This window comes from Panthera tigris, chromosome A1 (assembly GCF_018350195.1).
Source record: "Panthera tigris isolate Pti1 chromosome A1, P.tigris_Pti1_mat1.1, whole genome shotgun sequence".
In the NCBI taxonomy this organism is placed as follows: Eukaryota; Metazoa; Chordata; class Mammalia; order Carnivora; family Felidae; genus Panthera; species Panthera tigris.
In genome coordinates this window covers 94,672,449-94,691,082 of record NC_056660.1, presented here as the reverse complement: position 1 = coordinate 94,691,082, position 18,634 = coordinate 94,672,449, and the positions used below count along the sequence as shown (strand labels likewise).

Genomic DNA, 18,634 nt, shown 5'->3' with positions numbered 1-18,634 from the left:
ACCAATCTTCCCCCACCCCCAAAAAGCCCCAAGTCTCAGCACAGAAGCATCAACTTGAAGCAGGAGGGTGACAAATTTTTGGTCTCCACCTCTTTTGGTCTCCACCATGCCCTAATTCATACAGTTTTTTCAACGGAAGTAAGCTGGATGTTTCAGAGAGATTACAGCCCCCAAACAAGATTACTTGGGAAAGAATTCTGAAGGCCACCCACCACAAATCTAAAAGTTCACTCCATACCTTTTGCCCTCCTGTTCTCCAAACCTCTTGAACTTCTGCAGAAGTAATTATCTGTACCCTATGGTGATTTAATTTCCCAGGGGCTGCTGTTAAGTCTGAGATTTGGAGACTACTACAAGGATTAGTTCTAACTTCATGGAAAGAGGATTTCACCGTGGCATCGTTTTGTCTCTGGACCCTTCCAGACTCACAAACCGAAACATTAATACTTCCCTGCTCCTTGCCTTTGGCTATAGCTGAGGCTACTTTTTTTTTTCTTTTTTTTCGGAAGTAGGTTCATTTAAAAACCTAAATCCTCCCTTGTATATTGCCTCCCCATTGCCAGGATTACAGTGTGCACTGCCTGGGATAAAAGCATTTCCGCTGCATCACTGTGTACTAAGCATTACCTTTGAGTACTTGCCAGACCCACAGACCACAAAGTCTGTCACAGTTCAGCAGGATGCTCTTCTTGGGATAAAATATATTAAAAAAAAAAAAAAAAAAAAAGACTTTCAGGGGTGCCTGGGTAGCTCAGTTGGTTGAGTGTCCGACTTCAGCTCAGGTCATGATCTCATGGTCTGTGAGTTCGGGCCTCACGTTGGGCTCTGTGCTGGCAGCTCGGAGCCTGGAGCCTGCTTCAAATTCTTTGTCTTCTTCTCTCTCTATCCCTCCCCTGCTCATGCTCTCTTTCTCTCTCTCTCAAAAATAATAAATAAACATTAAAAATTAAAAAAAAAAAAGACTTTCATAAAAATGTGCTAAAGGGAGAGGAGTACACTTACAGATGTCTCAGCTAAACAAATAGGGTGCAGGAGATATACAGAGAGAGGAGACAGGTGCTATCTCAAAGTGGTTACAGGAGACAAGGCCTGACATATCTCTGAAACAGTTTCTGGGGGGTTCAGGGCAAAAAGCATAAACGACGGGACAACACTAACAGCTGTTCAGGAAGCACCTCCCTGCCCTCCTGGGCAACACCTCCAAACACCGTGATTTAAGGCAACCTGATTTAGTGCTAACGGCCTTTCGGTGGGTCCCCCCTCGGCATCACTGCCGTCTTAGATTCTCCCAGTTTCGTATCTGTTGTCAAACATGGCAAACCGCCAGATGTAAACAAGATCCCCTCAAACTATAAAGAGAAGATTGAACCACGGAAGGTTATAAAAACATCAACGAGGTGGGGGAGATCACTTCACAGACCCTGTGGCATGGAGATTTAAATGCCGTGAGAGCCCGCGGTGTGAGGAAAAAGAACTCAAGGCAGAAGGCGGGAACCACCCAAGTACTGGTCAGGGTGGAGCCGCCCTCTGACGAGTGTCAGTGGCCAGGCAAGAGAAGCGAATTTCCTGCTCGCATCACAGCTGAGTGCAGGCCAGTGACAGAGGGTCTGTTCCACTAGGCTATTCAGAAGGCTAAGCTTCCTCCTGCCCCTACCTCTGCCAGCTCCTAGGATCCTGGAAGGCTGTACCAGATCCTCTGTATCTAGTGGGGCAGAATGTGGAAAGCAAGCAAGAGTGGAGGACCCCAGAAGGTTTTGAGAGGCAAGACCCAGAGGTGGCACACAGCCTTCCACTCACGTCCTCTTGGCCAGAGCTCATCCCATGATCACACCTGACTGCAAGGGTGGGGGGCAATGTAGTTCAGTGCGATGTGGGGGAAAGGGAAGTAGAAATTGATGAGTAATTGAACCACCAGCAAGGCTTTACCACACTCACAAATGCCTATGAAGCTACACAGGTAACTTGCAGGAGTAAGACAAGCAGGGTGTACGTGTATTTTATGGGTAAAGAGGCCTTGACGCTGGAGACCATATGCTTGTTTGGGGAAAATGGCAGAGTGGCCATTACTTAGCTTGTAGCTGGTTGCTGCCACTTGCATAAAAAGGTCTTGAATTGACTTTTCGACTTGGTAAAAAAAAAAACATAAGAAGTCAGGTTTCATCTGCAGTCTCATTTTAAAATAGAGCTCCTGCCTGCTTATCTTTCTTCTTTCCTTTGATTTCCTTTCCTTCCTTCCTTTCTTTCCCCCCCCTCCATCCCTTCCCTCCTTCCTTCCTAACATACTAAGATGGCCAAACAAACCTCACTGACAGACCAGTTACAACCCCCAGCACGTAGAACAAGGCCGAGGGTGGGCACACGGATGCATGTCAAATGGCCGCCCCACTCCTCACTGCGCTTCACTTGTGTGACCCCCGCACCTTCTAGGCCTCTCCTTCTGATCTACATGATTGGAGGCTGGGATATGTTTCTGAAGTTGGTGCAAAAGGCCACCTGAGCTCTGCTTGCATTGGTGTTTTTGCTCCTTTGCTGATGCCACACTGTCCTGCAAGCTAAACAGAGGGGGATTCCAGCATCTTCTGCTGGGATTTAACCAAAGGGGCAGGATTCCTCAGGCAAAACAAAACCAAAGACAAATCATTCTCTATAGAGTTCATGACTCAACAGATCATTCAGAGGCAGCGAGGGAGGAAGGGAGGAAGTTTTCCCAGTGATTGCCTTAAACATTCCTTTTCCAAGGAAAAGACACTTGTTTCCAGGCCATTCCAAAAGGATACGGAAACCTATTTACTACAATGGTTAAGAGTCAAGCAAACATGACTCTCAGACTCTCCAAGCTAGAGAACCTTCATCAAGTGAGGTAATCTCTCTAAACCTCAGTTTCCTCATCTGAAACCAATAGACTTATCTCAGAAGGCATTTCAGGATTATCTGCACTTAGGCATATGAATTAAAGCACACATGATGTGCTTTATGCCATGACTACTGTCGGTTGTTGTTGTTCCTAATTAAGTCCTATTATTTCATTTAGATGGATACTCTGGAACCTTTCGGGGATGAATTCAGTGGAATGGCCAGATGCCCTTATGATGCCAAACATGCCAATGTTGCCCTGTTTGCAGGTAAACCACCTGGTTCCTTCTCATTGCATTTGCTCTCACGGGCCTGTCACCGCGAATCTGCTCTGGAGGATTCGCAGAGTCACAGTTGTGTTTCGATTCTCTGGTGAATACTGTAATTAAGAACGCCTTCTTCCATTTGAAATTCATGTGGAAACTGTACTTTTGCTTCGTGAAAGGAGTGTCTGCCACTCTTACCTGTGCTTTCATGCCTTCAGAGAAGGATAACTTTGCTTCAGCTTTGCATAGAGTGTGCAACATTGGCCGCTAGGGCATGTTCGGGTTCAAATAATAAAAGATCCCACCTCAGACCAGCAGTGTGGATTGATCTTTCAAGGTAGGATTGACTTTGGGGGTGGGATGATTCAACAGCCTGGTGACATCATCCAGGACACAGGGCCTTTTCACTTCTGTGCTCTCGAAATCTCAATTCTTTCTCTGAGAGAGACCAGCCGCCCTCACAGTCGGGGACTGCTGTCCCCAGTTATGGCTACAACACATATGGCTATGTGTTCCTGTCCACATACAGAAAGGGAAAGGAAGGAGACAAGGTAGAGCCTCAGGTAGATCTCCAAGCAGTGAGGCTACATGCCCCCAAGTTTCCAGCAAACATCGCAAATGTCATTGACCGGATTAGGGTACGTGCTCATTGGTGATGGAAAGATAATAGGGCAGCGGAAGATGCTGATTAGCTTAGGGTGATACACATTCCTCGTCCTCTCCCCTTCCTTCCCCTGCAAAGGATCTAAAGCAGCAGCAAATAAGCCATCATCTCCAGATTGGGATTCTCGAGTGTGTGTGTGTTTTAATTAGGAATTTATTTAGGAATTCATTGCCAGCTGTGTGGAGGTGGGTGTAGCTCCGAGAAGTGTTGGTATAATAGTGATTGTTATAGCACGTAATAAAGCGGTTAGCTATAATTTCCATCACCACAGCTAAAAACTGGCACATCCGTGCCCTGAGGAACTTCAGGGCTCTGATGATGAAACAAGATTAGCTCTTCGAACCTCTTCCTCAGTGTCCTGCATTTGGGGGCATGAATCTACAGTCACGGACTGGAGAAACAGCCTGTGTCAGGAAGGAAGGGTTCCTTGGGTTCGCCCCCAAAGTTCGGGCACAGTGTTAGCGGGAGGGGGCGCAGTACAAAACACAAAGCCTTGTGAACCTGTCAGTCGACAGGCCAGGAGCAAGACCCGTGCGGAGAGTGCTTCAGTGGATTCTCAAGTAACTTCAGCTACAGCACCTTTCTGACCCTTGAGCCTGCTGGCACCATGGAGGACATGGGCCACAGTGGGAAATTTAACTGTCACCGAAGAGAGGACTTGTAGCCTGAGGTAGAAAGGGGACGGGGTCAGAGTATCGGCTAAGGCCACCAACCTTCCAGCAGTTACGCAGAGTGTGCCCCAGAAGATGACACTGTGAGAGCCCCTCTTCCTCCCCCTATAGGTACACTTGGACAGGTTTTCAATGGACTGTTTGAAATCCCATAAAAGCTCAGCCCTTATTAATAGAAGATCCTTGTTGGCAGCTGAATGGTTGTCATGCTAACACGAGGGGCAGAACACTGCTCTGTTTTAGAAATAAAAGTCCTGGTGAGATACCCAGTGATGAATGTAGAACAAAACGCATAACCAAAGAGGCACATAGGTGGCTCAGTGGGGTGAGTGTCCGACTCTTGATTTCAGCCCATCATGATCGGGGTCATGGGATCGAGCCCCCACTGGAACCCACACTGACCGTGGAGCCTGCTTAAGATTCATTCTCTCTCTCCCCGCTCTCCCTCTGCCCCTCTCCCCCCACTCACACGTGCTCTAAAATTAAAAAAAAAAAAAGAGAGAGAGAGAAAAGTTGTAATGGAAAGTGGATGGGAGGAAAATCCACACACACTGCCCTCCCACTGCCCACCAGCACCCGGCATATGTGCATGACCCGGAGCCATGATTGTTTAAGACAAGCTGTGATTTCTGTAGATCTGTTTATCAACAGAGAGGTTTGCCATCTGTGGTTCAAATCTAACCAGTCAATCTTCACTGATAAATGGTTGTCAATAATGAAGATGTCAAGATAGCTCCAAGTTGAACCTGAGCAAATTTCAGTTTAGATCAAAAGCAGACATCAAGACCTCTGCTTAGATATGTCTGGATAAACTTTTCTAAAAAAAAAAAAAAAAAATTACACTTAATGGAACTACAGTGTATATAAGCCACTCTGACATACAACTCAACATAGGTAACCACTAAAAATGAACCAAGGAAATGGGGTGCCTGGGTGGGTCAGTTGGTTAAGTATCTGACTTCAGCTCAGGTCATGCTCTCACAGTTCGTGGGTTTGAGCCCCGTGCAGGGCTCTGTGCTGACAGTGCAAAGTCTGGAGCCTACTTCAGATTCGGTGTCTCCCTCTCTCTCTGACCCTCCCCCACTCACAGTCTCTCTCTCTCTCTCTCTCTCTCTCTCTCTCTCTCTCAAAAATAAATAAATGTTTAAAAATTTTCAAAAAATGAACCAAGGAACTAATTTCTATTTTTGAACATAATTACTGTTTGTTTCACATACTGCATAGATTTTACTATTCTAGAAGGACCCATTTGATTACTTGTGTGCAGAATGTTTACTAATCCAGGAAAAGAGCCCAAAGTGGTAGGGATTAATCTTCAACTTTCTTCATCCTCTTTCGCCTTAAATATACCCTAAAGCACATACCCCCAAAAAGCATGAATTCTCAAAGGCCAGATTCAACTTGGTATCAGGACCCTTCCCCTTTTCTCCTTGCTTTGGTCTCTTGAGTGTGAGAACATTTTCAGTTCATGACTCTGAAATACTGAAGCAAATATCTCTTATTTCAGCTAGACTGGCAGGGCTCAGTGGCTCTCATGAATGAAGTGACTCTCATGATCTAAGGAGCCATTCAGTCAGCATTTTTTTTTTTTGCTTATGAACCCCCTGACTCCCCTCACCTGCCCAGGCGAAGGACTCTATCACTTCTGCACAAACTTAAAATTTCTGATGATACAATCAGCTTCTGTCTTTCCCTGGGCTCCCATCTAATCCAGTTTGCCATGGTGTGGTGGCAGTAGCAGTGTCCAGGGGGCCTTGGCCTTGAGATTTCGGTCAAGGTCCATCTAATCAGGTGAAGCAAACAACATTTTTCATTTACCCCGTTCCCTGAGCTGCTGCTGCTGCTGCTGCTGCTTAGAAATTGCCATGCAATTTAAAAATGAAAAATGTTTCATCTCTCAAGATCCTAATTTACAATGGTTAGGAATGTGGGCCAAGTATTTTCCCAGCGACTCTTGGATGTTCCCCAGTTGTCCTATCTCATTTGCCTGATGTAGGAAAGCAATCTGGGGGATGTCTCTATTATTCCCCCACGCCCAGTGTAGTGCCCCAACCCCGTTCACCTCTTTTCTTTCTCTCCTAAGATGGAAAACTATACTCAGCCACAGTGACTGACTTCCTTGCCATTGATGCGGTCATTTACCGGAGTCTGGGAGACAGCCCAACCCTACGGACCGTCAAGCATGATTCCAAATGGCTGAAAGGTGAACCAACAATTAAGAGAGGGGTGGGGACTCATATCTTGAGGGAGATTTAGAGTCTGGACAGACCAGACTGGAGTTTCATTTTGGTAATAGCTTCTGACAGACAGGAAGGTGGAAATGGCATCTTTTGCCCCAAATGATTTATTTACTTCCCCCTTCTCATTTCCCATGAGTTTCTGGAGTATTAACACAACTACCAATGCAACTACAATAGAACACACCACATTCATCTTTCCTGCCTCAAGCGCTCGTTTCAGAGTCTAACATGAAAAGAACTGAACACTCCATTCATGGAAGGGAACAGGGATCAGAGGTGGTGGGGAGCAGGGAAAACGCTATTCCCAACCCGGCATGAGTCAGGGTTCACGAGGAGATGCGTACAAAAAATCCTTTCTGTAATAGGAGCATTCGTTGTGGAAAATAAAATTACAGACATATGAAAATTCATTTATTCTTCATTGTTAATTGCAACCACTTCTGAAAGATAGAATTTTGTAGGCTCGAATGCCTTCTGAAATCACCAGCGCTTGCTGGTGTGGTCATGAGAAATGGTTCGTGTTAACCCAATGTCTAATGGCCCTACACTTTTAATTAATATCATGTCTTTGGTCGCAGCTGATTGAAGTTCTTTTAACTCTGTGTGACATGTCCCCAATTAAAGTGCCATGTGTCCACAGAACCGTACTTTGTCCAAGCAGTGGATTATGGAGACTACATCTACTTCTTCTTCAGGGAAATAGCAGTGGAGTACAACACCATGGGAAAGGTAAGAGGCGTGGATGACTCCCCTGGCCCCGTGTTGTTCTGGATGACCTTGATATAAGAACCATAAATCTAATCGCAAGGTCATCGCTTTGAGAAGACTCGGCCAAAGTTTGGTGGATGTGAAACGCTGTTCTGCCTCAGAGCCCTGTAAGCTTTTCCAGACCAGTCCCAGATTGCAGGGAACCTCTTAAATATTTCTACTGAAAATGTAATCCACAGATGTCTATCTGGGTGATTTCACACTGAGTTTCACGTATCTTGAGATGTGGTTTCCTTCCAGGTAAACTCATTGTTGTTTTTGTTTTTGTTTTCTTTTTAACTCAGTTGTTCCACAGAGAGTAGATAACCAGTATCTTTAAGCAAAAGGAGAGCCCTGATCGTCTTTTACTGCAAAAAGCAACAGAACACTTACGGGATGTCCACTTCAGTTATTTTTACCAGAGAGTAGGTCAAGGTCACTAAGTTGGAGGGCACAGACTCAGTGCCAGGGTGGCCTGCAGGGTTAAAGGAATTCAGAGTATGAGATTCAGGGCCCAGAGACAGCCAGTGAGGATGGCAGAGATGCTGCATACAGAGTGTGCTTTTGTTTGAGGAAATAAAAAGCTAAGCAGTCTGTATGGAAATGAGTTTATCTGGCTGGGAGCTGATCCCCTGAAGGATTTATGGTTCTGTATTAAATGCCACAGCCTTATCTTTCAAAACATGCTGTTCCAATGAGTTCCCCCCCCCTTTTTTTTGCTACTAATTTTAGAAACATGGGATTAAATTAAGCACCGTGTTGTTGTTGCTTCTGTTTTCTAAGAAAGGCAAATTCTACTAACATCTTGAGAAGTGAGTGCATTTCATCTTTCCTGTGTGTTTTTCCTCTGCAGGTAGTTTTTCCAAGAGTGGCTCAGGTTTGTAAGAACGACATGGGAGGGTCCCAAAGAGTCCTGGAAAAACAGTGGACGTCTTTCCTTAAGGCTCGCCTGAACTGCTCAGTTCCCGGAGACTCTCATTTTTATTTTAACATACTCCAGGCAGTCACAGATGTGATTCGTATTAATGGCCGTGATGTTGTCCTGGCAACCTTTTCCACACCTTACAACAGGTAACCATGCCCTCGCTCTGCTGACCTAATCCGTCCTTCCCAGCTTCCCTTGCCCCTAGGGGTTCTCTCCTAATGCACAAGATTCACAACTGATGCAAAAATTGATGCTTAAGTGCTCCGTTTTCATCAAATTAATAGTCAGTTAGAAGCAATATTAGCTTAGGATTTTAGGGGAAGTAATTAAATAAATTATAACAATATCTTCTATTTATATGCCTGGCGTACAAACACTTCTTATGTGTTATTTCAAAATCTCTCCAGTAATAATGGAAACTGAATACCGTTGCCCTCTTTTTACGCTTGAAGAAACTAAACTCAATTATATTACCTGGTCCAAGTCAGGAGTCGAAAGAGGCAGCTTTAGAACTCAAGAATGTTTCTCCTCCCGCTTCCCTCTTCGAGTTCATCTAACGTTCTGTTTGACTTTTACTATTTCTATGACTGGATCGGTAACTTTTAAAGCCAAAACACTGAAAATTTACTTAAATGCTACAGAGTGAAATTTAGGGTTCAGACAAGTCCATCTCTCATCCCCCCACAAGGGACCCTGGTTATTATCCTGTCGGAGGAACCTGGACCCCAACCACCAGGGACTCCGGGGGGCTTGAGTGAGGACTTGGAAGTCATCAAACACGGTGCCTAGAAATATTGAACATCAGCTTATTCATTCCTATATTTGTGTTTATTTACGCTGAGACTTTGAGTAATCAAATGATGCACTAAAAAGTGTTCCTGGGGCAGCAGAAATGTGTGGAGATTAAAAAACAGGAGGAAGAAAGGCATGAGATTCTCTGGTACTGAGCTCTCCTGAACTTTAGAGTCCTGGCACTGCTGCGTAAAAATGATTGTGACTGGTGGGCATGGACATAAAATCTGAGAATACATGGTTTCATTCTGGATTATACTTTTTGTTACACTTGTTATTCTGGATGAGACTTTTAAGAACCTGATACGAGTCTAGATGACAGATAAATGCATGATGAGACTGGAGGGTGGCATACAGGAAGAAATGTGTAAGAACTAGGGAGAGTCCAAAACAGAGCATGCCGGAAGATGCTCTGATGTTCCTCAGTTAAAAAGAGGGCAAGAGTCAAGAACTCTCCACTGAATACGTACAAATATGAATCCATGCTGCAAAAAAAGTATTCAGTTCGATTTAAGTAAGTCTTAACCATCCACGACGGTTTTAGACTTGAGAAACAGAAAAGATACAAAAATTTAGGCTGTAACTATTCATACTTCGGAATCCCCGTAGCTAGGATTGTTTAAAAAGAATACTGTCTTAGTACTCAGGAATACAGGGGCTGGTAGAATTTGAGCGTGTTTCTAGTTTGTTTGGCCAGGGGGCCGAGGTGGGTGTCAAGGGTGCACTGGGTAATTACAATACAGTAGTAGATTCTCATGTATTAGAGAAACTCTGTGTAAGGGATTTTCTTAAAAGGCCCCTAGGAGTGGCTCAGTAGGTTGAGCAACGAACTTGGGCTCAGGTCATGGTCTCACACTCCATGAGTTTGAGCCCCGCGTTGGGCTCTGTGCTGACAGCTCAGAGCCTGGAGCCTACTTTGGATTCTGTGTCTCCCTCTCTCTCTGCCCCTCCCTGTCATGCGCTGTCTCTCTCTGCCTCTCAAAAATAAAGAAAACTAATAAAAAAAAATTTTTAAAGGCCCCTAGGAAACACCCAATTAATACATGCCTATGCAGCCTCAGAAACAGTATTCAGAAAAATCAGAAACTGACAAAAATATACATACCCGTTTTCATCTGCAAATTAGAGTTGTAGTGGTTCTGGTTTTAGTGGTTCTGGTTTCATCCATTTCCACCCCGTCTTCCACACATGCAAACTTGGTCATGAAGGCCTCTTCCAAGTCTTTGAGGTGCTCCTCCTTACCAATGGGAAAAAGCCCACGTTCCCCAGCAGAGCACACAGCGCCCCCCCCCCAGCCCCCCAGTGGTCAAGCCCGTCTTCTCCTTCAGCTCCACAGCCTCACAGGCTGAAGCTAAGAGGTAGTTCCTGGATGTGCCAAGCCGATACCTGCCCTGCTCCCAGCCAGGTCTGCCAGTCCATCCAGTGTATATCAGCTGAGAGCCTATGTTATTTATTGGGCATTTACTGTTGGAATCTGTCAATATATTTGCTGAAGGAACAGAAGGCAGGAAGAAAGGAATGAAGGAAAGATGAACAGAAAGAGGGAGGGAGAAAAGGCAGGAACGGAAAAGAAAGGATTTCACAAGCAATTCTAACCATGGGCAGATTATCAAACCCTAGGGTATCCTTAGTTATTATGAGGTGCCTCATAAAATACTTCAATATTTATCCTGTTTGTCATAATATTTATTTATTTATTTATTTATTTATTTATTTATTTATTTAGAGAGTGACAGAGTGAGTGGGGGAGGGCCAGAGAGAGAGGGAAAGAGAGAATCCCAACCAGGCTCCACAATGTCAGTGCAGAGCCCCATCCCACGCGGGGCTTGATATCACAAAATGCGAGATCATGACCTGAGCCGAAACCATGAGTCGGACGCTTAACCGAGTGAGCCACCCAGGCACCCCTATATGTCATAATATTTAAAGTAAATATGTGAACTTTTTAGGAAAGGGAGATGTGAAGAGAGTCTTACCAAATTAAATACATAAGGCTAGGGCTGTGACATCAAAAACAATGGGGATCACAGTCTTATCTATTCAATTCTGTGCACGATGTATACATATTCCACATACTTTAAAATCCATCCTGCTACTTTGTCTTACATAAGCTTTCTAATCCTCTCCCTAATTCTTGCTTTATTAGTAATACTTCAGTAATTGTGTTATGAAATTAAAGATGGCATAAAATTCTCCTAATCGTGTAAGAAGTGATTTCCAAAACCTTCAACATTTGCAAAATCAAGACTAAATCGTTCTCTCTGCCCTGGATGATGTTCCCACAATACAAAGCACCCGTGTCTTGCCCAGGATGTTCCTGCCTATGCAGTGCCCCACTACCTGAAGCCCTGATTAAAACTCTTGGCCAGCTGGTGCCTGAAATTTTTTTGATCAAAATCAAGGAACAGCCATACTTCAAAACAAACATGGGTTCAGGGCGCCTGGATGGCTGAGTCTGTCAAGCACCCAACTCTTGTTTTCAGCTCAGGTCATGATCTCGTGGTTCCTGAGATGGAGCCCCACATTGGGCTCTGTGCTGAGAGTGTGGAGCCTGCTTGGGATTCTCTCTCTCCCTCTCTCTCTCTCTCTCTCTCTCTGCCCATGCCCTACTTACACGTTCATGCTCTCCCTCTCGCTCTCTGTCGCAATACATAAGCTTTAAAAAAAAGGGGTGGGGGTTCAAAGAGTTTTACCAAGATTAATGAATAATTCATGCCTTCTCTCCATTGATTAAAAAAAAATCCCAATTCTTTTCAGGAGTAGCAAGGAAGGAGGCAATTATAGGTAGAGATTACTGCCATTATTATTATTTAGCACTTAATAGAGCACTTTATTTGCAAAATGTTCATGCTTTAGAGACTTAAATTGCTTACTCTCATGCAAATAAATAGGAAGTAAAAATTGAAACCAACAGTGACTAACATAAAATAAGCATGTTTTCCCCACACATACGTTCTCACTGTCCTTGGCTGGAGAAACCAAATTCATAGAAGCAATATGTGGACAATGCACCAATATTAAAGATGAAAAATGTTTTCCAAAGATTTTCTCTTTGGGTTAGTGACTTGAAAATTCCGGGAATTCATGAACCTTCTAAACTACCAGTTCCAAGCAAATGCAGTTCCCAAGGCCATACAAACATGTAGGGGTCTTTTTTCTCTCTGAGTTTGCTGCAACCAGTCCTTTCTTTAAGGCCACGGATGCAAATGTGATTCAGAGAAACATTGTTTTATATACTGGGATCCTTTACATTCACAGTGATCAGGGTGTGAACTTTAAATTCCAACCGCCAGTAACAGGGAAGTTGCTCTGTAGTATGTTTTCCAAGCTGCACGCGTTAACTGTTGTAAGAGGAACACTGTATGAAATGTTCTGTTACAGCATCCCTGGGTCTGCAGTTTGTGCCTATGACATGCTTGACATCGCCAATGTGTTCACTGGGAGGTTCAAAGAACAGAAGTCTCCAGATTCCACTTGGACACCAGTTCCTGATGAAAGAGTGCCCAAACCCAGGTACGTGTAAATATTTATACGACTGTTTTGAACTGCAAGAAATGGGCAGCTTGGTCCCAGACAATGAACATCTTAAGAACTGCCCACCAGCGCCTTCCATGCTGGCCACGGCAATACAACTACCAGAGCAACAGAAAGATCTATCAGGCCATTTGCCTTCATCCCCTTAACCCATTCAAAACAATGACACTCTAGTCTTTTGCTTAACCTCTACCTCTGTGGCTTATCCAAGGTCATCCTAGGCTGATGAGAAGCATCTGGCCCAGCCAGCCCCACTGGCGTGTGGCTGAGGAAACTGAGGCTCAGAGAGTTAGAGAGTGTATTGTGCAAGTTCACAGACCTGCGTGGATCATTTGCACTACTCCACCCTTCTTCCCTTCCCTTCCACACAGACCCATGTCTCTGCACTCTAATAAAATGCAGACTATAAATGGTGATCCCTGGAGTTTGTGACCAGGCTGGATGGGAGCTCAGTCCAGGACTCCAGGGCAACGGCGGGTAGAGACCAGTGAGTGCCCTGTGTTATCAGGTTTTCCCTGGTCTACCAGGTTCTAATCTGTTTTGGATCCAGACACAGCGCATATCCCTCCACCGAAACATGCCCCCAAATCGCTTTTGTGGGGAACATGTTGTCCCGAGACCACACGGAGACCTCCTGGTCCTATGTAACCTCCATCAAATCTTCACACTAAATCAGCTAATTCATTCTCTCCCACCCAGACAGGATGAAACTCCACCCCCCCAACCCCATGCCTGCCCTCATCATGTGGCACACGCTTCAAACTTTCATTACAACATTTGGCATCTAAGTTCCATAGAAACATCCTGTGCATCTGGCTTCCTCCATGGAATTGGTGTGCCTCTGCAAAGAAGTCCAATATCTAAACCTTTTGGTTTCCAACTCTCTCCTCCAACCTCCAATCACCACCCCCACCATACACACACACACACACACACACAAAGTAGCCCACTTCATCCAATCGAGCGGACTCAGATAACATGAACCACTAAACCCAGGGGAGAAACCTCTGAGGTTCATGCATCTTCATCACCTGAATTATCCGGGGTGTGTATATACTGTTACCCACGGAGAGCAGACTAGGTGCAGAAAGCACACTCTGGCAACCTCAGAAAGATTCGCTAAGTCCCTGCCTGGCATTGTGTAGCTACTTTCTAGATAAGCAGGAAGGGGAGATAAGTTTGAGGAATGACGGTTCAGGGAGTCCTTAAATAACAGGGTCTCCTCGGTGCGTAGAGACGGCGACAGCCAGCCATCACCAGGATACATAAACTCTGATTTTCTACCGGTGGCAATGTGTTTCTCCCCGCCCTTCCACGTGCTTTCTCCCTCCTCTTGCCGACATCAGGATGGTCTCGTGGAGCTGGCTTGGTCGGTGCCACAAAAGAGCGTGCACATGAGGCCAGATCACGCCAGTGTTGTCAGGGTCTAGTTTTACTCTCTGGAACCCATAGGCAGAGCAGGGCTGTGGACAAGGGCTGTGGTTGGTGTTTCCCTGACCTGACTTTACTAAGTTGTCCCCTGACTCCCGAGACCACAGAGTTTCTTGTAGCAATGAATTTCCACTGTCATTGCTCAAAGATAAAGAAATGACCTTTCAGGAGACAATCTTCAGTGTAACTGGCTTTTCATATACCTGCCCAACTCAAACAAAAAATGAAAACAGTAAAAACAAAACCCACCCATTCTCTGACCCCCAGGTAATGAGAGAGGGTGAGGTGGAGCCTTGCTGGTATATACTGCTGCCTGGCGGCTTTATGAATGCCTTTGTTTTTGACATTTGTGGAAGCGTCAGCTAATTCTCTCTTTGTGTGAAACAAATGCCTCAAGAACTTCCAGCAGGGTTTTAGGACAGGTAGAGCAGTCTCTGGCACAGGTGCAAAGCACATACTTCCTCACTTGTTTTAAGCTCCCATCACTGTTTATGAGGTTTGTTTGTGCTTCTCGGGGGAAGCCAAGCTGCCCCCAGCTGATGCTGAACTGCCCTGGCTGGAGCTTCTCTATGGAATGAGGAGGCGGCAGGGAGAAAATCCAAGCATATTTTTTTGGTGGCATTCTGCATTGTTCAACTTCCTCTTCTCAGCCTACGGTACATTCTCCTGCGTGCCAGATGCTTAGGGAAGCAGTTCGTTCAAAGAATTTGCCATAAGGCACGAAATAAGCTCCCTCCCTTTGTCTCTTTTTAGGCCAGGTTGCTGCGCTGGCTCATCGTCCTTAGAAAAATATGCAACCTCTAATGAGTTTCCTGATGATACCCTGAACTTCATCAAAACGCACCCACTCATGGATGAGGCTGTGCCTTCCGTCATCAACAGGCCATGGTTCCTGAGGACGATGGTCAGGTGGGTGTCAAGCAAATCATGTCCTAAGTGGATCTTTCCCTACTCTGTCCCATGCTCATAAAACCTATCAGTGGATCATGATTTGAAATGCCACAAACATCTTCTGTTATCCTGGGCATTGATTCAGCTGTGAAAGGCTGGCCAGTTGGGTGCCTGCCACAAAACCCCCATAACCACATTCCCAGTGGGTAGAGTTTTGATATTTTCAGGCTAAATGGACACATGCCAGCGATTAGATGTAACGAAAATATCTCCTTCCGGGTTAGCCTATTCTGTGCAAAAGCAGAGAAGCAGTGAAGGAGAACCAGTCAGTGGCTGTGGATACCTGTTTGGTTGGACATGGTTGCAAAACATGCTCCAGATTCCATCGGAGTATTGCCCCTGGGTTGTTAGCTGTCAGGCCAGGGATGAACGGCACATTTGGACAAGAATGATGGTGTGAGGGATTCATACTGCACCATTTGTAACCTCAAGTGGTGGCCAGAAGAGAGGGGATAGTTGACTAGAAATCTGTGATAGCGTTAAATTCTCCTTCTTGTAATTTAGACCTGATTTCTGAATGATCCAGCATGATTTCCCAAGTACCACCCTGCAGTGGCAGTCATCAAACAAAATGTCATTCAACCCTACCACCGTTTTTACTTTAAGTAGGCTCCATGCCCAACATGAGGCTCAAACTCATGACCTTGAGATCAAGAGTCATGCACCCAACTGGCTGAGCCAGCCAGGGGTCCCACCACCATTTTTAAACAGTGATTTTACTGAAAGATATTAAAGTATTACAATGGCTCTTGCCCATAAAATGAAAACTGTGGTATATAACTTGCAGGAGGGTTCATGTTTTCTGGTTTCTGCCATGGTGCTTGGCACAAATCAGTATCCGTGGCATGGTGAACAGCTGAAAGGTACCAGAGAAAGATGATGCCCTTTACCTTTGGCTTTAAGTGGACCTGGTTTGGCTTGTACATCCTCATATCAATTAATGGTATCATCAGCACGCTACCTGCCCATCCTTCAGAACTGTCAGCCCCTCTACACACACTTGGAAAGCTTTCCAGTCTGACATTTCGTTGACAAGCCTTTGCACCTCCAAGGAAGAGTATGTAAAACTGGTAGCCATGCTCTTCTCTTCCATGTTAACTGAAATGTTAAATGAGTTCCATTATCATTTCTTCCCCTCTTCACGGGACACATCAGCCTTTCCCTGGTGCTCATGGAAGAGATAATTGCTGAGTGGTTTCAGATGGTTGGGCTGTCTCTTTGCTCTGTAACTTGGCCTCCGCAAATGCATACCTCCTTCCTCCCCTTGGAGCCACACTAATGCTCCACATATGGAAAGGACCAGAACAGCTTGAGAACATTATCTATATGCATACATTTTTCTTGAGGTCATTACTAGAAAGCGAAGTCACAACTGTTTGAAGTGGAAAAGGGGACCCCTGAATGACAGACCAACAAAGATATAAACTGTGATCCTGTCATCTTAGATACCGCCTGACCAAAATTGCAGTGGACAGTGCTGCTGGGCCCTATCAGAATCACACTGTGGTTTTCCTGGGATCAGAGAAGGGGATCATCTTGAAGTTCTTGGCCAGGATAGGAAACAGTGGTTTCCTAAATGACAGCCTTTTCCTGGAGGAGATGAGCGTTTACAACCCTGAAAAGTACGTAGACTGTTGGGCTCTTTCTTACTCATTCTTTGTCACTGTGATCCTTTTCATTCAAAGGAAAATCTGAGAAGAGCAGACTTCAGTTGTCTAAGCATTTAGGAGGCTTTTAGTATTGTTCGGGGGGGAAAAAAGCATTATTTTTCTCTTTACCAATAAATGTGCATTTATATAGAGACACACCACACAGGGCCAAGGAGGGGGGCATCTTTAGGATCTGTATCACCTTCAGTGAGATCAGATTAAGGGATCACCTTGTGGGCCGGGAGGCGGGGTGGCTGGAAAAAGAGAACTGACTCATGATCCTGCCTTATAAAATCAGGTGCAGCTACGATGGGGTAGAGGACAAGAGGATTATGGGCATGCAACTAGACAAAGCCAGCAGCTCTCTGTACGTTGCATTCTCCACCTGTGTGATAAAGCTTCCCCTGGGCCGCTGTGAACGACACGGGAAGTGTAAAAAGTATGTATTTTGCCTCCCCAACCATGAGAGGGCACGGTGCTTAGAGGGGAGTCCGGGGTAGCTCATGGTCATCTTTTTCCTGCAGAACCTGTATCGCCTCCAGAGACCCATACTGTGGGTGGGTAAAGGAAGGAGGTTCCTGTGCCCATCTGTCACCCAGCAGCAGGTAAGGAACCGGAAGTGTGGAAAAGCGTAAAGTGGTCCCCAGCCGCGGTGCGTTCTAGATGTACGATTGACTGTGCTCTCACATGCCGCTGCCATTCAGCCTTCTGTGCACAGATCTCATCAGTGGGGCTGCTGACGGTCCTCCTGCCTCTCCCCATTTCATGCAACACCCCGCCATCACATGTGGCAGATTTCCGATTGATTAATCACCCATCCTCAGACTGATTAAAAACACAGAGAAACGAAACACTGTGGGCTTCTAAGTATTCCCTGGAGAGCGGGACAAGAAGATGCACGCCTTGATCACTGCAGCATAAGAGCAGCAGAGAAAAGGAGCAGGAGGGTACCAATTAGATTAGTGCTGCGGTTTGCCCAGCCACAGCAAAAGTGACTCCTCTAATTGACCATGCAGGGCCGAGAAGAGCTCACGGAGCATTTGTTAAGCGACGCATTTGTACTGCAAGTATGGCATATGCATCCAATAAACCATTCTCTTGCACTGAGGAACAGTTGACCCTATTACTCGTTAAGGAGCCAATCAATTCTTGGCAGCTCTCCAACAGATCAGCTAGATCGGGCCAGCCTATCGCACCTGTGATTTGGGTGCTTAAAATTGTTACCCTGACTTTAAGGGCTTGAATGGCATTAGTTAAAAGGTTTCTTTTCGTTATTTTAGTGGATGTGAAATCCAGTGCACGTCTTTTGACAAGTTATGGCAACTCAAGGAAGGTGCCATACGGCAGGACAGTTCTGTCTTAGCCATTCCGTCATGTTCCCCAGGTCTTCATGGCACTCTGGACCTCTTCTCCTATCTCAGAATAGCTAGACAGACAGGAGGGCACATCTGATGACCGCCACAGGCAAAATTTGAGGGAAAGTATTTCCACAAACAGAGCCAATGATAATTGTGAAGTCTGACTTGGAAATCTGACTAATGTGAAGGGTCGACTCACTATGTATCACTATATCAGCTCCACAAGTAGCAATATTGACATACTAGAGCTTTGTATCTTTTCATGGGGACCCTCGAAATGAAGGAGAAAAGATCTCAAAGCACAGGAGGGGAAGCTAACAAATGACCTATCTCCTTTCTACATTCAAGGTGTGACCAAAGGTAGTAAGACTGACTTTTAAAAATCATTTTTAAGTCGGGGCACCTAGGTGGCTCAGTCGTTGGTCGTCCGACTTCGGCTCAGGTCATGATTTCATGCTTCGTGGGTTTGAGCCCTGTGTCGGGTCCTATGCTGACAGTTTGGAGCCTGGAGCCTGCTTCAGACTCTGGGTCTCCCTCTTTCTCTGCCCCTCCC

General features: G+C 45.4%; 1 protein-coding gene and 1 long non-coding RNA gene across 7 annotated transcripts in view; one reads left to right on the top strand and one right to left on the bottom strand.

Annotated features, from left to right (window-relative positions):
• Window positions 1-18,634, top strand: part of SEMA6A (semaphorin 6A) — a 134,345-nt gene that overhangs the window by 82,184 nt on the left and 33,527 nt on the right. For all 5 annotated transcript variants that reach the window (XR_006216154.1, XM_042982622.1, XM_042982621.1 and 2 more), the window contains 9 exons: window positions 3,032-3,122; window positions 6,538-6,657; window positions 7,335-7,423; window positions 8,295-8,512; window positions 12,540-12,671; window positions 14,877-15,032; window positions 16,520-16,696; window positions 17,022-17,162; window positions 17,248-17,328. Coding sequence is in view for 4 of the 5 variants with exons in the window: in XM_042982622.1 (XP_042838556.1) it covers window positions 3,032-3,122; window positions 6,538-6,657; window positions 7,335-7,423; window positions 8,295-8,512; window positions 12,540-12,671; window positions 14,877-15,032; window positions 16,520-16,696; window positions 17,022-17,162; window positions 17,248-17,328 (1,205 nt within the window). In the remaining variant the exon portion in view is untranslated. The remainder of the gene's footprint in view (window positions 1-3,031; window positions 3,123-6,537; window positions 6,658-7,334; window positions 7,424-8,294; window positions 8,513-12,539; window positions 12,672-14,876; window positions 15,033-16,519; window positions 16,697-17,021; window positions 17,163-17,247; window positions 17,329-18,634) is intronic.
• LOC122237596 overlaps window positions 1-18,634 on the bottom strand; it is a 117,089-nt gene that overhangs the window by 69,979 nt on the left and 28,476 nt on the right. The gene's annotated exons all lie outside the window — the stretch shown is intronic.